We start from the raw sequence: 21604 nt of genomic DNA on the forward strand, positions 1-21604 counted from the left end.
TTCTGTCAAAACAAGTTTCCCTGTGAAACGGCCTCCAGTGTTAATACAGTAGCGTAGGGAGCTGCTGAGTCTGTCGTCGCTCACGAGGCTGGCCACAGAAAGCAGCCGGGGAATCGTGCTATCTGGGGAAATTTGTCAAAGTGTCTGTTAGGAGTGGTTCATCATAAATTAGATTATTTATCAATAACATTTGTGAACCTTGATCCTAGTTCTTTGTGCACATTAACTATGACCAACCTATGGTTACCACATCTCTCTAAAAGCCTTCTGAGTTCAGGTGTGTGGGTTAGATGAGTTCATGCTGTTGTATGCACATGAAAGTTATAACCTGACCTGACATAGCTGACGTCCTGTCATCTAAAACTCAAGTCACAACTTAGACGCAGTGATACTACATATGCGCTGGTGTAGACAAAGGTGTGTTTGTAAGACACAAACACACGCAGAAAGACAGGCACACCCAACAGTGATCCTGCCAGACCTTGTCAAACAAGTTCTAGCAAAAGAGCTTGTATAAGAGAGGGAAGGGGAGGCAGGCAGCAAGTTTACATGGTGAGGTGAATGTTTGTTTTTTTAAATCCTAGTAGACTGCACAATCATATTAATAGCTATTTGCACAATAAAACATGATTTACCTTCTTTCTTTCTTTTTTTTTTTTTTTTTAGTTATTTACTGGCAACAAAGGCCCTGCAGAGTTAGCAAAATCAACAAGCAATTGATTAGTCAAACAATTCAAGTAGGCAATCCACAGAGCCATGGTCGCCTCAGAGGGATTTAGTTATCCTTTGGGCTTCATAATGTCAGCGTCTATCCAGCTTCACACAGTCTAACTGAAGCAAACCATAACAAGGCTTATTGATGTCCTCAGCATGTCAGCTCTGCAGTCAAATCAAGACTAACTTTACGCTTTTTCAATTACAGCTTGTATTCCAGGGATTTTTTTTTTTAGAGTTGCAGGACAATGACAGAGGATTCAGAGTTATTTTAAATTAGAGGACATGCAGTGTTACGTCACATCTTCAACCAGTGGATGTGAACAGTGTGTGTTTACATCCACAAAACAGCTTCTCAAAGAAATACAAACAACAGAAAGACTGCCTTTTGCTGCTGGTGAATTGTAGGCTAATTCGATATCAAATACATCCACAATGAACCCCAAAGCTAAAAGGACGATCCAGAATCTGAGACCGGTTAGTATTAAGACAAATAAAGAAGGCAAACAGAATCCTTAACACACAGAAATGAGTTAAAAGCCAAACAAAGCTGAACAAGAAAACACCTTGACTACACCGTGAAGCTTGAAAGTCGTCTCTGCTTAGTGTTGAAAGGGATACTTTGCCGATTTAAAACCATCTCTGTGTCATCTTTGTGTGGACAGTGTGTTTAGATGAATGGTGTTTGGCTTCTCTCCGTAGCGCCGATCTCGGCGAACCTCTGTGACCCGTTTTGCGTCATCCGGCGGATCTCGGCAGACCTCTGCTGCTCTCCTTGCTGGCGCGACAGAGAGAAGCTAAACACTGTATTTAAACACACTGCCCACAAAAAGATGACACAGAGCTGGCACTTTAAATGTATGAGGCATGTACCATCCAAAATATCCCTCCCCCACAAATATCCCATCACCTGGATTGACATTTCAGACATTAAAAAGCACACCAGCAACAAAGCAGCAGCACTGAATTATAGCACAAAGCACAACACAGCATGATTATTATTATCATCATCACCAGAATTTAGGTTATTCATTCATTATTTTTGTTTTAAAATCATCAATTATCAGTTGTTAATTTGCGTGTGGAATCAGCCAAAAAAATCCAACAAGATATTTTTGGAATTCAAAGGTCTCTCACCAAATGAAATTGGTGAAGGCTCAGATCTGACTGTCCGGGGAATTCCCAGCAGAAGGGCCCCTGAAAGGCAAAGATGGATGTTCCCAAGTCACACAATTATATCAGCTCTCCATCTCTTGTTCGCTCCCTCTCTTTCACACACACACACACACACACACACACACACACACACACAGAGACACACACAGAGAGAGACACACACACACACACCACACACCACACACACACACAATCCTAGCTGGCCAGGTTTTATGCAAAAGAAACATGTTCTCCCTGGAAATAATGCATCCCCCGGCTTTTTAGTTATTTAAACTACTGCCTCGTCTCTGCTGGCTCAGCTTTCTCCTGGGTGCATGTTCTGCCCCATTATTACTAATCTTACACAGATAGAATAGGAGAACACTTGCTCTGCACTGGTTACATGGCTGTTGGAACTGGCTGGCTGGTTGTTAAAACAATATTTCACTTTGGTAAAACATTGTATCTGCTCAGCATCCACAGCTTCACAGACCTTAAAGAGCAGTCAGCTGGTCTGGGGATCCACTGTTACCAAAGTTTTGGCACAGTTTTTCTCAAGCTTTAAATATCATGATCTGGCACGGAGGAGTAAGTAATATCAACTGAGTGCCGGGGTCATGTTTTTCTTGATGTTAAAGCTGTTAAAAGTGCATTTATAAAGTAAATGACACTCAGAAAGTGTGCTGACTACAGTTCCCCAGAGCAGTCATGTCTACTATTTTTATCACTTCACTGTGTACACTAAAACTGAAGTTGTGAACTGCCTAGTTTTACTAGCTGTAACGATATTAGTTTCTTAAGAGGAGGAGGCATTCAGAGATTTACCTGGCAGATTTGTACCTACTGCTCCTAAGAGCAAAAGATCAGATCTCACATGTCTCAGAGATATGTCAGGAGACGATAGAGGAAAGGACAGGGAAGGAAGAGAAAGAAAATAGAGAAAGGGAGTTATTGATTTCCTAAGGAAGAAAGGACATGCTAGTGGAAGTCTCAGAACATGCAGAGAAAAGCAACAGGGCCTTTAGTTTACTGAAGGGCTCCAATAACTAAAAGCTACTGTGCAAGTCGCTTTCTGTGCAGCAAGATCACTGAGTTCTATTTGTACTTGTGCTTGACCCCGGGGCCAGCTAGATAACTTTTCATAACAGCTAGACAGTGAACACTGTGGTTATTGGTGACACACACACACACACACACACACACAGATACAAATATGTATTATCCTTTTAAATGTGCATGTCCAACATAGTATCACACATTCCCTCGGGTAGCTTAAGTTCACAAGGGTTATTCGACGGTCAAATACCAGAGCAGGGAAAATAGACGACAATGGTCCTAGAGCTATTCACACCCACACAGAAACACACAGAGACAATACAAAAAGCTGCTGTTCACGTTTCCTACAGTAAAATGTAATGGAGAAGCTCCTTAACAATGTTCTTCGCACATTCAATACATAAATAAATGTTTTAAATTTTGGATTCTGGTCAGTTGGCCCTTACCACTAGCATCATTATTTAATCCAAAGGGCCCTCATGGCAATTAATCAGGTACCTTTACTTTAAAATGTTTAGGTGTACTGTTAAGTCCATAAAGTAAGGAGAACTCTTCGGTCAATGTTGTGGTTTTGTTGCTGACTAAGCCAACACTGAGTGGATTGTCTGTGGGAACAAGCGGCCGTCCAGACTGCCGGACAGATACAATGACTGAGGTGCTCTCATTTTCATTGTCACAGCTCCCGGGCCTGACGCTACGTCTCGACGGCCTCGCATTTTTGGCCCGAGCCAATGATGTAAGTGTGACCCCTTGAGCTACTGTCTTGTTTGTAGTAGACAGTGAGAGACAGCTGACAGGCACAATGGTCTCTATCTCAGCTCTGGATTGTGTGCCCAAAAGAACTGGGCTATATATATAGATATATATATATATATATCTATATATATAGTTCTGAAAATCAATTGAGAAATTATTTACGGGAATGTGTCATATTAATAGTCCTAATATGCCAAAAGCGACCACTGCAATAACTACATGTGTGAGACATGAGCTTTCTGTTGCAGCAAAGGTTACGGGTGGATGGATGCATGCAGAGAAAGAAGACAAAAGCGGGGGAGAGGTTATTTGGAAAAAGGCTTAAAATGCGGTGGGAAAGTGCAGTTTAAGGTTGGCATAAGTCAGGATAGAAAAAGCCTTCTATGTAAAGCCTATAGACTGTGTGTGGGTGGTGCCTGCTGACCACAGGGTCGCTCATTAACAGCTGAGGTGGCCAGGCATCCCAGAGTTCTGGGCAATTGTCTGCCTAGCCCAGGTGCATGGCCCATTCAGACCACAGGAAGCCCCCTTTATCCCCATTCCTCTAAAAATGGACAGAGACGCGGTCAAGGAAGGTGAATGTGATCCTGGCTCTGTCTTTTCTAACACAAACCTAGAGTAGCAGTCGCATGCCCATCTAGTCCTTTGGCCCATTGTTGGTATCCAAAGAGTCATTGTGGCGTGTCTTTTCTGAATGCTCGGTGTTAGTTTGTTTAATAATATCAAAAACACCCCAGCTCTTTTCACACAGCCTCCTTCCAGTACACATTCGTTAGAGAAACAAGACTGAATGGGAATGAAATAAGCATGTTTAGTAGTTGTAAAGGCTCAGGTGGGAGGTCTTGCAGGCCATAAAAATGGCCAGATTCCATCACTTCCTCCACACTAATTACCATACACTTGGAGCAAGTGCCCCCTCTCTCTTCATCCCTGTGCCCATGCTTCACTACCTCTGACACACACACACACACACACACACACACAGACACACGCACAATAACACACAGGGAGGCGCAGTTGGGAAATGGTTAACACTCCAGCCGTCCCCTGCTGCCAGTGAAAGCCCACAAAACAATAGAGACATTGTTTGACCAGGGCTAGGCTCTAGACTCTAAGGCTGTGTGTGCGTGTGTGTATGTGTGTATGCACGTGAATGTCAGGAAAGTAGTTTGTGTGTGTATGCCCTCAACATTTGCATGTTTCTGCCCCAATTCACAGAATTATGAAAGTTCAGAAACGTGATTCAATAAGAAGAATGTTTTAAATGCTTTTATATATCTCATTCTAGAGGTGCTGTTTCTTTATCTATATTCTAGAACATGTTTGATAGCATGACTGAGATGAGTTGGGTTAATACCTAGCCAAATTATGTCATGACATTACCAACTTCAGCTTGGATACCTGCTGAGTCCTTAACTGCACTTTTGTTGATATCAACACATACACACTTTAAGTAATGGACTTGCAAATGTAAAAGTGGTAAAAGAAAAACACACACACACACATCACTTTCTAAATTCGGCCACCAGCTTTAAGCTACTTCCTGCTAAGTATCCGAAAAGTCTCTTCAAGTCCACAATGTCAAATTAAAACATCACAATAAAAGGCATGTTGACAAAGCAAGGACTGTTTATGATCTTTCCCTCAGGAGCTGTGTGAGGCATACAAATGTTTCTTGGGAGTCTCTCCCTCAAACAATACACATCAATAGGTGGATAAATATTGAATAACTTTCAGCCAATGGCCTAAAAGTTCAGCAGCGGCAGGTTTTTAGGCTGCCTGCGGGGTGGTCAAGCACTTCAAAGGGTCCTGCGTGACCCCCTTCGAGAGCATGGTAAACAGGGGCATACAGCGCGCCCTCAGAAAGACCAGCCTGCGTGAGGTCACTTCCTCGTTTCTCGGCTGATCCACCTCGACTAAGCCTTCCAGCCAGAAATGAGACCGTCTGTCTGCATCTCCGTCCCTGTCGATCTTTCTTCCATCCATCCCCTCAGCCACAACTTTCCAACAGGCTTTATCTACAGCCATCGTTATCTTACCGTCTATCTCTCACTGTCTTTCTATTGTTGTTTCAACAGTCTCGGGGTCACTTAGGTTTCAGATTGCTGTTATCTTGCAGGCCAATCGACGGCTTCTTATCACTGCTTATGCAGCCTGCTAGCGCTAAAGCCATGGAGAGACCAAGGTGCGTTTCTTTGCATTAGTAAACAAAAAGAAACTACTGTTTACTGATTTTTTGAAAAGGGGATCACATACTGGAACATGCAGGGATACATGTTCTGGTATAAAAGAAAAGCTTGACTGATTGAGTGACACCAGCGGGAGTCCGTGTGGGGTTATCATTGGCAAGCACAATGCTGTCCACAGTTACCTGTCTTTTCTATATGTACAACAGACGGTATGATGCAAACCAGGGAAACATTCAATAACACTTCCATCTCAGTCAGAGGTGGATGCTGGAGCAGGATGGCAGGAGCGGCAACTATACAAGCTGCATTTCACATTCAATATATCAGTGGTGCTAACAGCAAGATGTGTGCCTACGCAGCGATGCTGCAATGCCTCTGATCTTACCAGCCTGTGTACTCTATCAAACAGATCACACTAGGGCTGGGCAATATGACCACAAATATTACAATGTATTCTCTCATATTGATCAGTGTCAGTACTAATCACGACATCAGTTTAATAGCGCTCCCACTGGTCCGTTCTGCTTTTGTTTCTGTTTTTCTGCTTCAAACTAAAGCCCAAAGAAAGAAAGAAACCAGAAGGTTCATTAAAATTTCAGATAGTGAGTTATTTATCATCAAATCCAACTGTTATTGACCCTGCAGTCTCTTACAGTATAGGGCTGCAACTAACGATTATTTTCATTGTCAATTAATCTGTCCATTATTTTCTCAATTAATCGATTAGTTGTTTGGTCTATACATTGTCAGAAAATTGTGAAAAATGTCGATCAGTGTTTTCCGAAGTCCAAGATGACGTCCTCAAATGTCTTGTCCACAACTCAAAGATATACAGTTTACTATCATAGAGGAGTGAAGAAACTAGAAAATATTCACATTTAAGAAGTTGAAATCAGAGAATTTTTTTTTAATGAAAAGTGACTGATTGTTAGTGATTAATCAATGATCAAAATAGTTGGCAATTAATTTAATAGCTGACAACTAATTGATTATTGTTTCATCTTTGCAGCTCTAGTCTCTTAACTTAATTTTAGTTGTGGCTATATTGCCATCTAAGGGCGGAAACCTCAGATCCCAATCAGGACCAAATTGAATCCGTTATACCTCGGCCCAAGGAACATGTTTGCCGATATGTTGGTTTTTACATCTCGCAAATCAGTCACTTATTACGCATTTTTGTATGTATTGTATTTTCATGTAACTCAATAGTTACAGTCACTCCATTGTGTTGTTGTGAATGGATTTATACTCCAGCAATGTGCAAGCTTATGTTTTCCATCTGACTGGTTGTCCATCTTCGTTGTTTCAAGTTTGTTTTTCGCCCTACAGCCAGTTTCTGTTGTGGTGTTGCCTCTTTGTTCCAAGCCTGTTAGTGTTGCATGTCTGACTGTTTGTATTACCACCTTCTGTGTACATTGTGGAAAATAGAGGCTTGAATTAATTTTGCCAACAAAAAAAAGCCAAATGTGTTATGTTATAATTTTAGATCAATGGAGCACACAATTAGTCATTAAGCAATCTAAATTTAGAACAAAATATTACAACAGAAATGTATATAAAATGGCATCACTAATGCATTCTGAAAAGTTGAGCTGCAACCATTACACTTTACTTGTTCTCAAACTTCCTTTAAAAGGGAATCGAACAGCAGGAGTTTAGGTGGATGTGAGGTGGTAAGTATTTACAGCCATATGACTCATAGCAGGATAAAACCTCAAGTATTTACCTGCAGCTTCTGCTGCCTACGACCAGTTTAATGGCTTCATAGGAGTTGGGACTCTTTTCTCAGTGTCTCCTAAAATAACAGAGTATGAAGAGGCCCCTGAACTCTTTGGTATAAAAATAACACTAGCATCGCAGGGAAAGATAAGGAGGGCCTTAGCTTGTTCAGAATAACGCTGTCATTGCTAGCTCTTTGTCTTAAACACAACTTTTGACAAGGTTTCTGTTTCAAATAAACAGCCTTGTCAGCTCCTGCTATTTTAAGTGCTTAACTTAAATGGGCAAAATACCAAGGAGGCCTTGGCTTGCCAACTTTTGAGTAACTTCAAGATGGTATTTATCACGGACCATAAAAGTAACTGAACTGATCAAATGTCAAATATGACTCAGAGGGACACTATCTTGACAATGCAATTTGTGTGATAAAAAAATCATCGCTTCCTCCTGTGAGTTCCAGAGCCATAACGACTACTAACTGTGTTGTTGCACAGAGTGCATAAACAAAAAAGGGTCTGCCATGTATTATTAGCTTCAGCGCTGAACGGTTACCACAGGAGATATTCTATTCATGCGCACACAAACTTGTAAGGCTTCTCCATCTTAAATCGTTATGCGCTTTTCAAATTTTCATAACAATATGTAGAAGATGCACGACTCCAAAACAAAAGTAACAACTGTGCCAATAATGGCCTGGGGCATTCATGATGATCACCTCACTAATTCTGCTCAATCCCCACTCTCATTGATTTTCCTGGCTCACTAACCCTGTGACCACATACGCACACCTCCCAATGTTCAACCTTTCCGCTGACCTTCTGAAAACTTTATGCCTTTAGCTATATATATACATATACTAAGTTCATGTTCAACTGTTCATTGTAGAGCTGCTTGCCTCTTAGATATTGACATGCCTGGGGTGGATGCTCTGTTATGTGTATGTACTGCGTATGCCCCTATGGCTGTCCAGCCAACTCTCCTGCCAGACTACTCCTCTAACTCCATGGACAGGGTAATCAGTGTTGAAGGAACGCCCACACTTCCCTTAAAGACAATATGTTAGCAGCCCAGCATTAGCTCATTCTCGTGAAAAAGTTGTCAATATTAGACCAGTTTTTCATAATCTTCCAGCTCAGTACAAGGCTGGGCTGGGAGTAATCATTTTCTCTGGGATTACAGGCGGCGTGGCTGTCCAAAGAACAACTGCTGCACCTGCCACAGTGGCAGCCCCCAGTGCCATTCGCCTCCTGATCATTTACTAACAGATGAAAGCTATACTTTCTGGGATCCAGAGAACTTTCGTTGTCAAAATTTACATGAGTTTACAAGTTTACATAAAACTGACTGGGTGTGTTAGTGACTGTGATAAGGGGTAAATAAAGGATATATTTTCAGTCAAAACATCCATTCATATGGGGAAGGGGAGGGCTTTAACACTGAATAAGTTTTCAGGATGGATAAGAGAAGAGAAGCAGGGTTTGTTTGTCTTTTTTTGTCATGAATAAGGGAAGAAGAGCTGGTGAAAGAAGAAAAGTACCAGGCGGAGTGTTACTTACAACAATGTGTGCCGGTGATGGGGACCTGGCATCTTTAAGTGCTTGTCTACTTTGAAGACCTCCTTGTTGAACATCTAGCAGGGGCCATTTCATCTGTAGGTACTGAATGGTAGAAAGGAAACAGAATGGAAAGAAACAAACAAAACATGTTAACAATGCAGAAAGCAAAAAGAACAAATTAAAAATAAGACAAAAGGGAGACAACATTTCTTACATGGGTGTGGAAACTCAAAAAAATGGGAAAGTAAATAAAGATCTTAAAGCGGCTGATGGATGGGGGTGAGGATGGCCTCAAGCATGTATGTGAGAGTCCAGCAGGAGTGCACACAGTAGATGTGAAAATCAAATTACACATTTTAAGAAATATACAGAACAAAACTCTTCCTTTAGTAGCCAGGCTCCTTCTCAGTGAACAGAATTCTTTAAAACAAAAAGTGTAGTCGCAGAAGGGTGACTTTGCATTTCATTAACTCACTAATTTGGACTTTGGGGAGTGCAGACGTTAAAGGTAGTATTGTACACTCCTCCTGGCTTTAAGATGACCTAATGTCATAAATGTGACTGTTGTTAAGACTTTTACTGGAACCCATAAAGAGGTTAAAGCGTGGCGTCTCACCACGCTCCTCTGGGGCTAAACCTCCTGACTGCTCCCATAAATGATTTACTTGGCTTCTATCAGAAGTCTCTCTCTCACACACACTCACACTCACACTCACACACACACACACACACACACACACACACACACACACACAAACAGATAAGCCAAAACAAGGGTCATGAGAAACATCTGTCTGTTATAAAATGGGTGGAGCCCTTTTAATTTGATGACATGTGCTGCATTGACGGTATTACCTAAAATGGACTACCTTGTATCTTTATATATTGGCCATACAGCAAATTCTCTGTAGATTTTTCGGCCATCGACAGCCAAGTCTTGACCTTGTTATAGCATGTGGTCTAGACACTGTTTACCAATGTCACGGCCACCTATTTTGAGGGAAAGCGGTCACAGCAGCTGTTTTGGCTCTCAATAAAAACCTGTTTGTCTCAAGACACCAAATGCAAGAACAGGAACAATCAGTGTTACTGGCTAATTAATACAAAGGGGTGTAACAGGCCTATTTTGTAAGCTTGGTGCCACAGATACTTCACTTGGTAACACAACAGCAGTCTTTGTGTTTTGTTTTGTTTTTATTTAAATTTATTTAAATGGATATTCATATAAGTTGCTCTATTACACAACAAATACCCCCTGACAGTCTGACAGGTCAGCTTTGACTTGGATCTGGGCCTGTGATGCCATTTGCACGTAAACCTTCAACATGATCGAGAAATCTTAACTTTGGAGTGCATTTCAACGTCTGATATCCACATGTTTGGAGTTTGTTGCTCCACTTAAAGATGCTTTATAATTCTATTCAATTATATAGAGGGATTGAGATCATGTGCTTCTTTGCAATGATGACATAAGACCTTAAAAAGGTTCATGCAATCCTGTTACATTTTATAATTATCTCACCATCATTATTGGCCCAGAGCCCAGGATCACATTTTGGCACTTGGTGACAAAATTAGGCATTGCTGTTTTATAAATTAGATCTTCAGTCTTCAATCATCATTTAGTTTGGCAGTTGTATAGTGATGCAGGTACATTAGATCCAATTTCTTTGTGTTGACGGTTAGTTTAAATGCATGTCTGAGGCTGTGTGTGTGTGTGTGTGTGTGTGTGTGTGTGTGTGTGTGTGTGTGTGTGTCAGAGCTGGTCAGAGAGTGAGTGTGTCGCGACCCTTCCTGAGACTGTGTCTAAATCAGTGGTAATTAGCGAAGAGTTCACTGTGGGGTGCCTGCCAGTGGTAGACGCTGGAGGGAGTTATTGACTCCATGTCCTCGGTTACAGCCCATGCGAGGGAAAAAACAGTTTGCTGCCTGGTCTTTCTCCACCACTACCACTCATTTATAACCCCAAGATGTTTTTTATTGCTAAAAAAACTGGGTTTGTTTATGCTTGTTTGTATGTTCTGAGTGTGGAAAAAGGAAAGGTTGTAAAAACTCCAGAGTAGAGGTCTTTTTTATGGACCCCCCACACTGGGTATTAATTGCCATGAAGGGGAGAGAGGAGGAGAAGAGGGGGGTGGTGTTGTAACAGTAAAAGAGGAGGAAGAGAGTGACGGGGCTGCTGTCATCTATGAGGTAATTCAAGATAGTGTCCATTGGTGCCAGGGGGGCTAGAAGACAGTGCAGGAGAAAAGAGGGGGTAAATTGTGAATCCAGCATGGGAAAGTCCTGCCATTGGGTGTGCACAAATGCTCACACATGCAAATATTCAAACACAGCTGCAGCCGGAGAAGGAGTCGAGCGAGAGGACAATCTGAGTAGGTGGGTAAGGAGCGTGAAGGTGACACCCCTGAGTGTGGTAGAGAGACACTGAAAGACTACAGAGAGGGAGGGTGCCGCAGCGCATGCCCTGACAAGTGGCTCCACTTCAGCTCTGCTATTGCAAATGTTCTCACACACTAATCTCTCCTGCAGGTTTTACAAGCATGCCAAGGAAAACGGTGCCCTGGCAAGCACCGGGCTTTCCGACCACCCCCTTCTTGGCCTCCGTCCTCTTCCTCCACCCACCCGCCTGCCCTGCTAACCGACGCACCGCCTGGTCTTGAGTAGGCCATGACCTCTGACCCCTCTCTGCTGTTCCAAGTCCCTCCCTGTTTCCCACTCTGCGACCTGAAAACTCTCCCGCTATGAGGGGGCCCCCCGGGTAACTCAAGAGCCATTCCAATGTGACAAATTGCTCCGGAGTTCCAGGATAACTCTCTCCTCTCCTCTGTCTCTCTTCCTGCCCCCCACCCACCCACACACACACACAAACACTAGCACGCCCCCCTTGACAGACCCCCACCCTGCAAGAGCCACCCAGTGGCTGTGCTGCAGCTCCAGGTTGTGCAGCAGACGGCTTTTCCTTCGCCCCTCTCCCTTTCAGCCTCCCCCCTTTCTCTTCCCCTACCCTGAGCCCCTACTCGCCTGGCCAGCCCCACAATGGGAGCTGAATGACTCAATTGTCTCTGATGAAGTGAAAGACAAGGGAGTCCTCTAAATCCTTACACAGGGATGAACTCACTCTCACTGTTCCGATTTTCCTGTCCTCTACTGCTTTCCCAAGCACAAGAAAGGGGTTGGTGGAGGGGGGTGGGAGTTGGTGGAGGGGGAGTTGCTTCCAGAATAATGCTTACTTTCCTTATTGATTATTTTGTGTGTTCTATTTTCAATTAGCCATTTAGTCTATAAAATCAGTCAGAAAACGGGCCTGTCAGAGCCAAAGTGGTGATGTCTTCAAATAGCTTGTCCTCTCTGACCAACCGCCCAACACCCATATATATCGTTATATTGAGAATGCCAGAACCAATACATCCAAAGATTCGGTAGAAATCCACTCAGGACTAGAAACAGCGCAACCTTAAATGAGAGCAAGACCCTCACACTGAGCTGAAATGGAAACACTATGCTGAGACACGTGTCTTTTTCAGTTTAATTAAAGGCATTAATGTTTAAGGATCCTGTTACAGTATTGGAAAAATAAAATTAAAAAAATAGCTGTACAAAATGCTCAGTTGATCAATTAATCTGCTACTTGTTTCAGATATATTTGTTTTACTATACTACATCTGAGTAGGTGCTTTCTATTTGCATGCTGGACTACTCGCCCATATGTGAGTTACTGCTGCTGCACCAAGGTCTGGCATGTTATGAGCTACAGAGTGTTAACCCAGATCCACACTGACTGTCATCGAATTGAAAACAAGCTGAAGCCCTGGTCCCGGTGTCACAGCTCGTGCAGAGGGGAAGTAAGTTCAAGACAATTGGAGTGGCATCCTGAGCGCTCACACATCATCCTCACATGTCTGCACACCGGCTCTCACCACTGTTGTTACTAATTCAACAAGAAGCACAGAAGCAATTTGGCCTAAACCTGGTACCGGTGCTAGACTCTGATCCTCCCAAATATAACCCATCATTTCCACATCCTATCAAACATTAACTAAACGTCAATACTTGCTATTGACAAAGAAGGAGGGGGGGAGAAGTATTACTCATACATTTTTGATGTATCAAGTGAGAATGACAGACAAGGAAAGAGCAGGATTGATCCGCCCCTTTCCTGTCAACTACCAGCTCCTTTTTTCATAAAGCCCCCATCTGATGTGTTTATCACATGCAGCCTGGCGGCTAGAGCAGCAGCCACCGCAGGGCTTGTTCGTTTTGTTTTGGATTAAGAGCAGAGGGCTTCAGACCAATCAAGCAAACAGAGATCCTTATGTGCCAATGTGGCTCCCAAACACTGGTCCACTTTCCAGCAGGGAACCGAGGGACAGATGATGAGGACCACTGGGGCTCCATCGAGCATCCCAGCCATATGAGCAATGTGAGAAAGGAGGGGAGACAGAGGGGCAGAGACAGACAGGCATATAGCAGCTTGGGTTTAGAGTCAGCATATGGATACTGGGTGTTGCTCTAGAGAGTCCAGCAGATCTTCGACCCATCTGTGACCGCCTCATATGACAGACATGACATAGCTCTACAAGGGCGTCATAGGCAGATTTACAGATAACACATAGACATTCACAGTGACACCCTGACTTACTGTACATGCTTACTCGCTCAACATACTTTGGTCAACAGGCCCGGCAGCTCCTCTGGGAGAGCGCTCAGAGATGGGATTGACAGCTTGCAGATTACACCAATTGGACTGCTACTCTAAAGAGCTTAATTTAAGTCTGAAATGATCAAGACTAGTAAGAGGAGCCCATTCATAGCTCTGCAAGTAAACTGCACCAAGCTTAAAAGATTAGTCTATCTAGTTTGACCACAATTTTATCCCGTTAAAAACTAGAGCTGAGCATATTGTCTTGATCTGTTGCGGATGTTGCCGGCAGTCTTTGTCCTCACTCACAGGTGCCAGAGAAGAAGCATACACGTGCTTATACAAACATCTAATTTGTTGAGAGAGGGACAGTAATTTTCTGTAATTGAGGGAAGAAGAACCTTAATGCAACACAGACCAATCTCCCTGGTTATAAAAGAACTCACCAGTCTACTCAGCTATATGATACATTGTTGTGTCTGATTCGGTGTACCTGGTTTTGGAGGAATGGGTTTACTGTAAAACGATTAATACCTTGACAAAACTGGGAGAAAGTTAGACACAATAGTGCCTATCATGGCTGCTTTAGTTCTACTAATGCACATTTTATGAGTAAATAATAAAGACAAAAAAACACACCCCACCTGCTCTAATAGCCAGAGGCATTTTGCAACCAGGAAAATAAAAGTGGAATGTGGGAAGGCCTGGGGTTTGGGGCAGGAAGGGGTCCGCTGGGCCCATATTTACTCCAAAGCCAGAACCGCTTGGGGGTCCCACTGGCCCTGACAGCACTGGGGCCACCGACCTGATCCAAAACCTCCCCTCCTCACCTTCTCTACCCCTATTCCCTTTGCCAACAATCTCCACCTCCACCTTAAACTCCCCTTCTCTCTCTGTCTTGCAGAAAAACTCAACACAACACTTTCATAAAAGCATATTTTCCACATGGAGAATGAGCAAATTACCGCTCCTTCCTCTCCACCCAACTCAGATATTACTGTCTGTAGAAACTACTATTGTTCATAATATCTCAGAAAGTATTGCAGTCTTTGAGAAAAAAAAGGGGAGATTGCTTAGTTTTTAACTGATCTGTTTGGTGGCCTTTCTTTAGACTTATTTCCATGAACACTTGACTTTTATCTGGCCTGTTCTGGAAGTTAGTTTCGCTCTCTTAAACACTGGTTCATGAGATAAGTATGGCTTTGCTCTGACACTGTTTACTTAGCAAGTGTGGGCAAATGTCCTGTTTAAACACCAGCTGATTGACCGGAAAGTTTCAAAGGATTGTGCAACATCAAATCTGTCTGCAACAATCACAAGGGGACAAAATTGTCCACTTGTCAAAAGTTTAGCACAAATGTAGTTCACTACCTTTAATTAAATTGATTAGATGACGATAGATTATAGCAAAGATTACACACACCCGGATGCACATACAGAGTTCTCAGTTCAAGTTCTCAGCCCAAAACATACCAACTTCTCAACAAGCCTCAGAAAGTAAACAGCGTTCCTTTTCTGACTTTTGCACGTCCTCCCCCCATTCCCACTGTCCCTCTCCCTGTGTCATTAGGAGTATCTCTTGGCGGCTCTATAAATATTGTGGCAGGGAGGGTGAAGGCCAGCAGTAGCTGGCTGGTCTTCCGTCAGCCCCGCTAATGAACAGGCGCTCTGGCACCTTTAGCATCAAGCTCTGCTGCAGAATGCCTCTGCTTTAAGGTGGTTCTGCTGCTTCACAGAGCTACTCTTCTATCTGAGTGACTCTTCTTTCTTTCTTTTCCTTTACTCAGACACAAATATAACTCGGGCCTTGGCGTGCTTTCATTGGCTTCCAAGACCACTAGGTTGACAAACTGAGTGGGTTATATACAGTATTATGAGGCTGGAAGCTATGATAAGAGCAATGGTCATAAATGCAGCTTAATCGACTTGTCTTACTCCTATTAAGTAATCACTGTTTACTTTAACAGAGTGGGTTATCAGACTCCCTAGTCTGGTTAGTAAAGGCTAAAAAAATAATTGGATGCAAAGTGCACAGTTCAAAAATAAGGGCAGCATAGATGAAGGGGTTTTTCTGTGCGCAATACTAAAACACATTTTATGTTACTAAAACCACAAAGGTGCTTTATCAAATCATCAACATCATAAACAAGTCCTTCTACATTTCATCCTATGAAGATTTTCAGTCATGCGTGTAAAAGGATGTCTAGATGTACTTATTCAAAAGAAAACTGCATTTACTGGTTTTATTCTGAGAGCATTTTGTCAATTATCAATTGGAGAACTAATACACATCTTGGATCAGTGGTAAAAAGGTTAAAAACAGAAAATCCAGTTGACTTTTTTTTCCATATTGAAATGTAGGCTACTACAGCTCCCTCCATGCATCAACTTCGGATTACTGAGATCCATGTAAACATCTGCAGGAACTATTAGCTCAGTGTGGGTAATTGTTATTTGTGCGCATTCTCACATTTTGTAGAATAAATAAATCAGCATTGTTATTAATAGCAGTCAGTAGAGGACCCACAGCTCAGTGGAAGTAGGCTGATGGATCGGCAGGCCAAAGATCAGGTCCTGGACCTTCTTGGTTGGAGTCTCGTAAACACTGACCTAGTTAGAGGCTACATGGAGGTGAACAGGCACGTCAGCAGGACTAGGTGTGTCTGAGCCCCTTACGCAAGGTCAGGCCAGGGGGTAGGAAGAGAAGAGGTTGGGCAACTCATGCGCACACTACATGCTTACCTTTGTTTGCAGGAAGCAGGGTTTGGGGCGTGGAGGGGAGAGTTAAAAAGGTGAACAGCAGCTGAGCTCTGCTGAGGGAGAAAAAGTAAGCTGATTGCAGCGCCCACGTTCTGCTGGAGAATGCTGTATTTGGTATTGTGCTGGAGGAGAGCTGAACGCTGCCCTTGATGTTGGGTGTCTGGTTTTGTTCTGCGAGAGTTCACTATGAATTAGTTAAACGGTAGACTGGATATAAGGAAGCTATGAAACATGCCTCAGAGGGAGAGAATGTGTACACTCTCAGGCTTCACAAAGACTTCCGATATTGTGAAAACACTATACACTATCACACAATTCCACCTACGCATATTCATCAATCAGAAAGCATTATGTTGAAAGCGTCACACACACATATACCAGCAGCCAATTAATCTTCACAAAAGCATCATACGAAACCAACAAACATTCAGTCTGTTTTGTGTGTCTTTCACACTTGCACATGAACCTTGAAGCAGTTCAGCCTCCATATTCATGAGGCCTACTCCTTCAGCATACCTAAAGCAAGGGATTTTAAAGGGTTTTCACTCAAATCCCAAATATGATTTCAGGTTATGGATTCATAACACAACCATCTATGCTAATTGGTCAGCTTTGAGCCATCTATTTTAGGTTAATTTAGCTTTAACCTAACTTATCATTATTGTTATGCAACATGGTATTTACTATGACACCGTGCATGAAAGAAGGAAAAAAACATCCCACACATGCAATTTCATGCACACTCACACAGTGGGCTACTGCTGCTTTGCCACGGTAACTTAATGAATAAATAAGTAATAAGGGTTTGGTTATCGGAGCTCATTAAAATGCGAGATGCTTCCATGACAATAACACCCGAGGAGGGTCAGGGGAGGCGGCTGTGTAGCTCGGACCAGAGTGGGTGGCTTCCCCGTCCCTCCATAACCTGACCACATGCCCTCAACGCTCACCTCCAAATCAACTTTGTCAGCGATGCAGCCCCCATCTTACCCTCTGCATCCCCACCTTTTCTGACACACAACAGCATCTTCATGCACACACAGGCAAACACACACACATACACACACCTCTCTCATGGTTAATTACCACTTAGCTCAATCACGTGGTGAACCGTCCATAAGAGCCCCCCACCCTCCTTCCCCCCAACACAAACAGCAGCACACATGCCAATTATTGATGAATCTTTAATATGCCGTTTTACAAAGTCTCCATCTCATTTCCTACCACTGAGCAGATGATTACTCTTCCAATAGGACAAGTATTATAAATAGAAAACGGCTTTAGCACATAGAATGTTACATGCATAAGATTGAGTAACAATCAATTAGCTTAATGTAATATTATTGCAGGGTTGAAACAAAATGGGCCATTTTGGTAAAAACGGCTAACTTTATGTTTTCCTCTTGCCTTGCATCTCGAGCTAGCACTGTATTAAACCCCCGCACAAAAATCCCACGCCGCGATAACATGTCAATAATGAGCTGAGGCCATCTATTGATCAGCTTAATTTTGCATCTATTAGCTAGGGAACGGCTTGCTCCGGGGGCGAGGGAAGCCAGGCGCTAACACGCACCGACAGGCTGGATGGAGATCATTACAACTGATGTTCACACACACGCTGTGATTGACATGGAGATAAGGCAGGGGAGAGCCAAGGCTCGCACGCCTCCCCGCACACTAAGCTAATGATACACCAAACGTGTGCTTGGTGTGTGTACGGTGGTGTCTGTGTGCGGGAGCATGATAGAGAGCGTCTATCTAGAAAGAGAGTTGGAGCAGGAAAAAGAGGAGAAGAAAAGCAGGCCACACGCCTTTGCTAATTGGCACAGTCAGAGAGGGAAGCTCATAAAAAACGAAAAAGCATTTAGTGGAGCACCTCAGCTTTCTGGATCGCCTTATCAAGTCTGTGTCATTTAAATACAGTTGACTACACCACAGAAAAATCTGGCTTTGACCTGGAATGCATTATTTCATCTCATACTGCCTTAATTTAGAGTTTGCATAAGAAACTCAGTTGAGGCCTTCATTATGAAAATCATTTGTTTTCCTGTGAACGAATTATTGCAAGCTTTCTGTGCCCCGTGTCAACACAACAAGTAAAGCAGCTAAAAAAAGCAGAGAGGTCTTTTTTCTCCTCTGAGCATTTTCTGACTCTTTTTCTCACATTCAGAAGAAGTGACGTAGAGAGTAAGGATGGATCCATACACAGAGGGGGCGTGCAGGGAACATTATGCCCTTTTCTCCCTGCTAACCTATCCACCACCGCTGCTACAATGGGCCTGGCTTGGCATTGATGCAACCAGCTGCAATGTAGGATGCATCATACTATCCACACAGAGAGTGAAAGAAACAGAGAGTAAGGGAAGGGCCGGGCGCTGGAACTGCACCTTTTACCACACCATCAAAAAGAAACGACTGAATCTTTGTGTACACCATCTGTATATCTGAGTTTTTATGGGGAGGAGGTCTTGTTTTGTGCCAGATAGGTTCTGTGGAGGTGAGGTCAGAGGCACAAAAAAAAAACCTTGGCTACAAACTGTGTGTTTTTGTCAGTTGAGGGATGCAGCGAAGGGATCGAGGGAGCAGCGGGAGGAGGGAGGGAGGTGAGGGAGGGGAGAGGGGGGCGGGGAGGAGAGAGGAAAAAAAGCCCTCAGCCAAGCCATCAAGTTGAACATTGAACTTCACAGTAGTAGCTGCCTTTCTATGCCTCTCCTTTTGATGTTACCTCCAAAGCAAAGGATCAAAGGCTTGGAGTGTGGCGTGGGGAAGTCCCAAGCTCTTAGCCTGCCAGCCTGTGATATATGCAAAAGTCTACGCCAAAAGAGAGAGAATAGTGGAGAGAGAGAGAGAGAGAGAGAGAGAGAGACAGAGAGAGAGACTGCTCGGGAGCAGAAAAAAAGAGAGGAAGCTTGCATGGAATGTGGCTAAATAGTATGTTTTGTGTCTAATGAATGACAAGGGAATGACGCAATCAGCCAGTTAGTTGCAGTATGACGTCAAACAGGGAAAAAGTGCACACACACGAGTTTTAGAGAATAGACGTTTGATACTCAGAGAGGGCTGGACATGAAGGCAGTGGATGGGATGGGGCGGAGAGGGGGGTGCTGGCAGTGTTTGTTGCCCTCACAACTTCCCCCTCATCACCCCTTCCTCCCCAGCCCTCAACAAGCAACACGGGACAGCCCTACACAAGCACCCCCACTTCCACCTCGAACCAACATCCAGCGCCTCTCCAACATCAAGGGGGTGAGAGCCTGTATCATCTCGACATAAATATACAGTGTGCCGTTAAAAGCGAGGACCACAGTAAACACAGTGCACATGAAATCCTGGTTGTCTCTCACTAGAGCACAAACACTCACACACAATACACACTCACACTCACACTGTGGGCTCAGCTGGGCCAAAGAGGGGAGCAGAGGTGTGCTAAACTTGACAAATCTCTACGAGACAAACACACACACACACACACACACACACGCACACACACACACACACACGCACACACACACACAAACACACACACACACACACACACACTTTCCCCAAGGCTGTAGGATTAAGAGGTCCAGCTGGCTGACAGCAAGCCCTTCCTTCCCACGTATCCCGTCGATCTCCCCCACTCCTCACACATATACCCAACCTCCACCCCTCAACGGCCCCTCCCACATCTCCTACCCAAAGTCTGCCAGCCATCCAGCTCACCGAGCATGCCAGGAGGACACACCTGAATTTGACATTGATCGGCCCGGAGCCCTTTTCACCTCCCTACACCCCTGTCAACATATAGGAGAAATTGACTCAAGAGTATTCAGGAAATCCTCGAGAGAAATATGGATGCTGTTTGGAGAAACTTGAGAGGAAACACCTACAGGACGTGTAGCCTACACGTCATGGCATATCATCAATGATGTTTGTCCGTCCATCTAGCCCTATGGTCTGTGCTACTGGTTGTATTTGTCCTCCATTTCTCAAGTCTTGGCCTTGAGAAATGGAGGAGCGAGTAGTGGAAAATAAGGTGTGGAGGGGGTGCTGAAGATAACATAATGAGTGAAAGCTGGAGTAGGTGGAAGAATATAAACCTTAGTATAATATAACCCCCCACCACCCTTTTCCCATTTCTCAACAGCTGCCAGGTCACATTACGAATGTCTGGAAGAAAATATGCAGCAGGGTGTTGTTTGAGTGTTATATCATTTTGTCGACAGGGAAGCATGTGCACTTGAATGTGCAAGAAAATAAGCATTTACTATTGCAATATTTGAGATGACTGAAAGTTAGGATTATGTTATTGGAATCAGTTTAGCGCATGTTTTTAAGGTTTTAGCATGCATCTATGCCTGGAGGGAATGAAGATGGTCAACAAAGGAACCGATACTGGATTTTTTAGGCTAATACTGACTAGATAGTCCAAGGCTATGACAACATATGAATTCATCAATGTCCTTGTTACCTAAAGCCAGAGGTGAGTGACAGGCCTAATGTGGAAAAAAGACGGGGCATGATTTAGGTGAAGTTTGGGTGAAGACGAAACAAGAGCAGCAGTAGCAGGGTCTCATTTTGGTTGTGATCCCGACCAGAGGATGCTAAAACCGTGCTTAGGGCTGCCTTGCCCTGACGGATACCTAATGAGAACAGAGAAAAATCTATCCGGCGATTCACCATGCTACCATCGACAGTCAGATCGCTACCACGCATTGGGTTGGTGGGGTATTGAAAAAAAAAACAGACAAGGCAGTGGTGTAAGGAAAGAATAAGAATTAGGGACTGAGAAATGGAGAAAGGAGAGAGCAAGAGATAGACGGGAGGAAAAAAAATTCACAATGATGACACGTAAGTGCAAAGAGCGATTAAGGATTTACTTTCAAAAGGACTCCCATTGATCTTTTTTGATAGACCTGCAATAAATCAAACCGGATTGACTCGCATGAGAACCAAGCCTAATCCTTTAGTCAGATCCAGGAGAACTCCAACCAAACCAGCTGTTAATTTAGGCTTTACAAGATAAAGCGGGAGAAATCCAACCTGATGTACCCTAGGGCAGAGGCTTACATCAT

At 43.5% G+C, this 21604-nt stretch overlaps 1 protein-coding gene across 25 annotated transcripts in view; it reads right to left on the minus strand.

The window, feature by feature from the left end:
* tcf7l2 (transcription factor 7 like 2) overlaps positions 1–21604 on the minus strand; it is an 89440-nt gene that overhangs the window by 50597 nt on the left and 17239 nt on the right. For 17 of the 25 annotated variants that reach the window (XM_035997335.1, XM_031314902.2, XM_035997334.1 and 14 more), the window contains exons 4-5: positions 9146–9247; positions 1852–1911 (exon numbers count right to left, since the gene is read on the minus strand). In XM_035997335.1, the coding sequence (XP_035853228.1) occupies positions 1852–1911; positions 9146–9247 (162 nt within the window). The remainder of the gene's footprint in view (positions 1–1851; positions 1912–9145; positions 9248–21604) is intronic. The other 8 variants (XM_031314911.2, XM_031314909.2, XM_031314910.2 and 5 more) reach the window with 1 other exon arrangement.

This window comes from Sander lucioperca, chromosome 22 (assembly GCF_008315115.2).
Source record: "Sander lucioperca isolate FBNREF2018 chromosome 22, SLUC_FBN_1.2, whole genome shotgun sequence".
In the NCBI taxonomy this organism is placed as follows: domain Eukaryota; kingdom Metazoa; phylum Chordata; class Actinopteri; order Perciformes; family Percidae; genus Sander; species Sander lucioperca.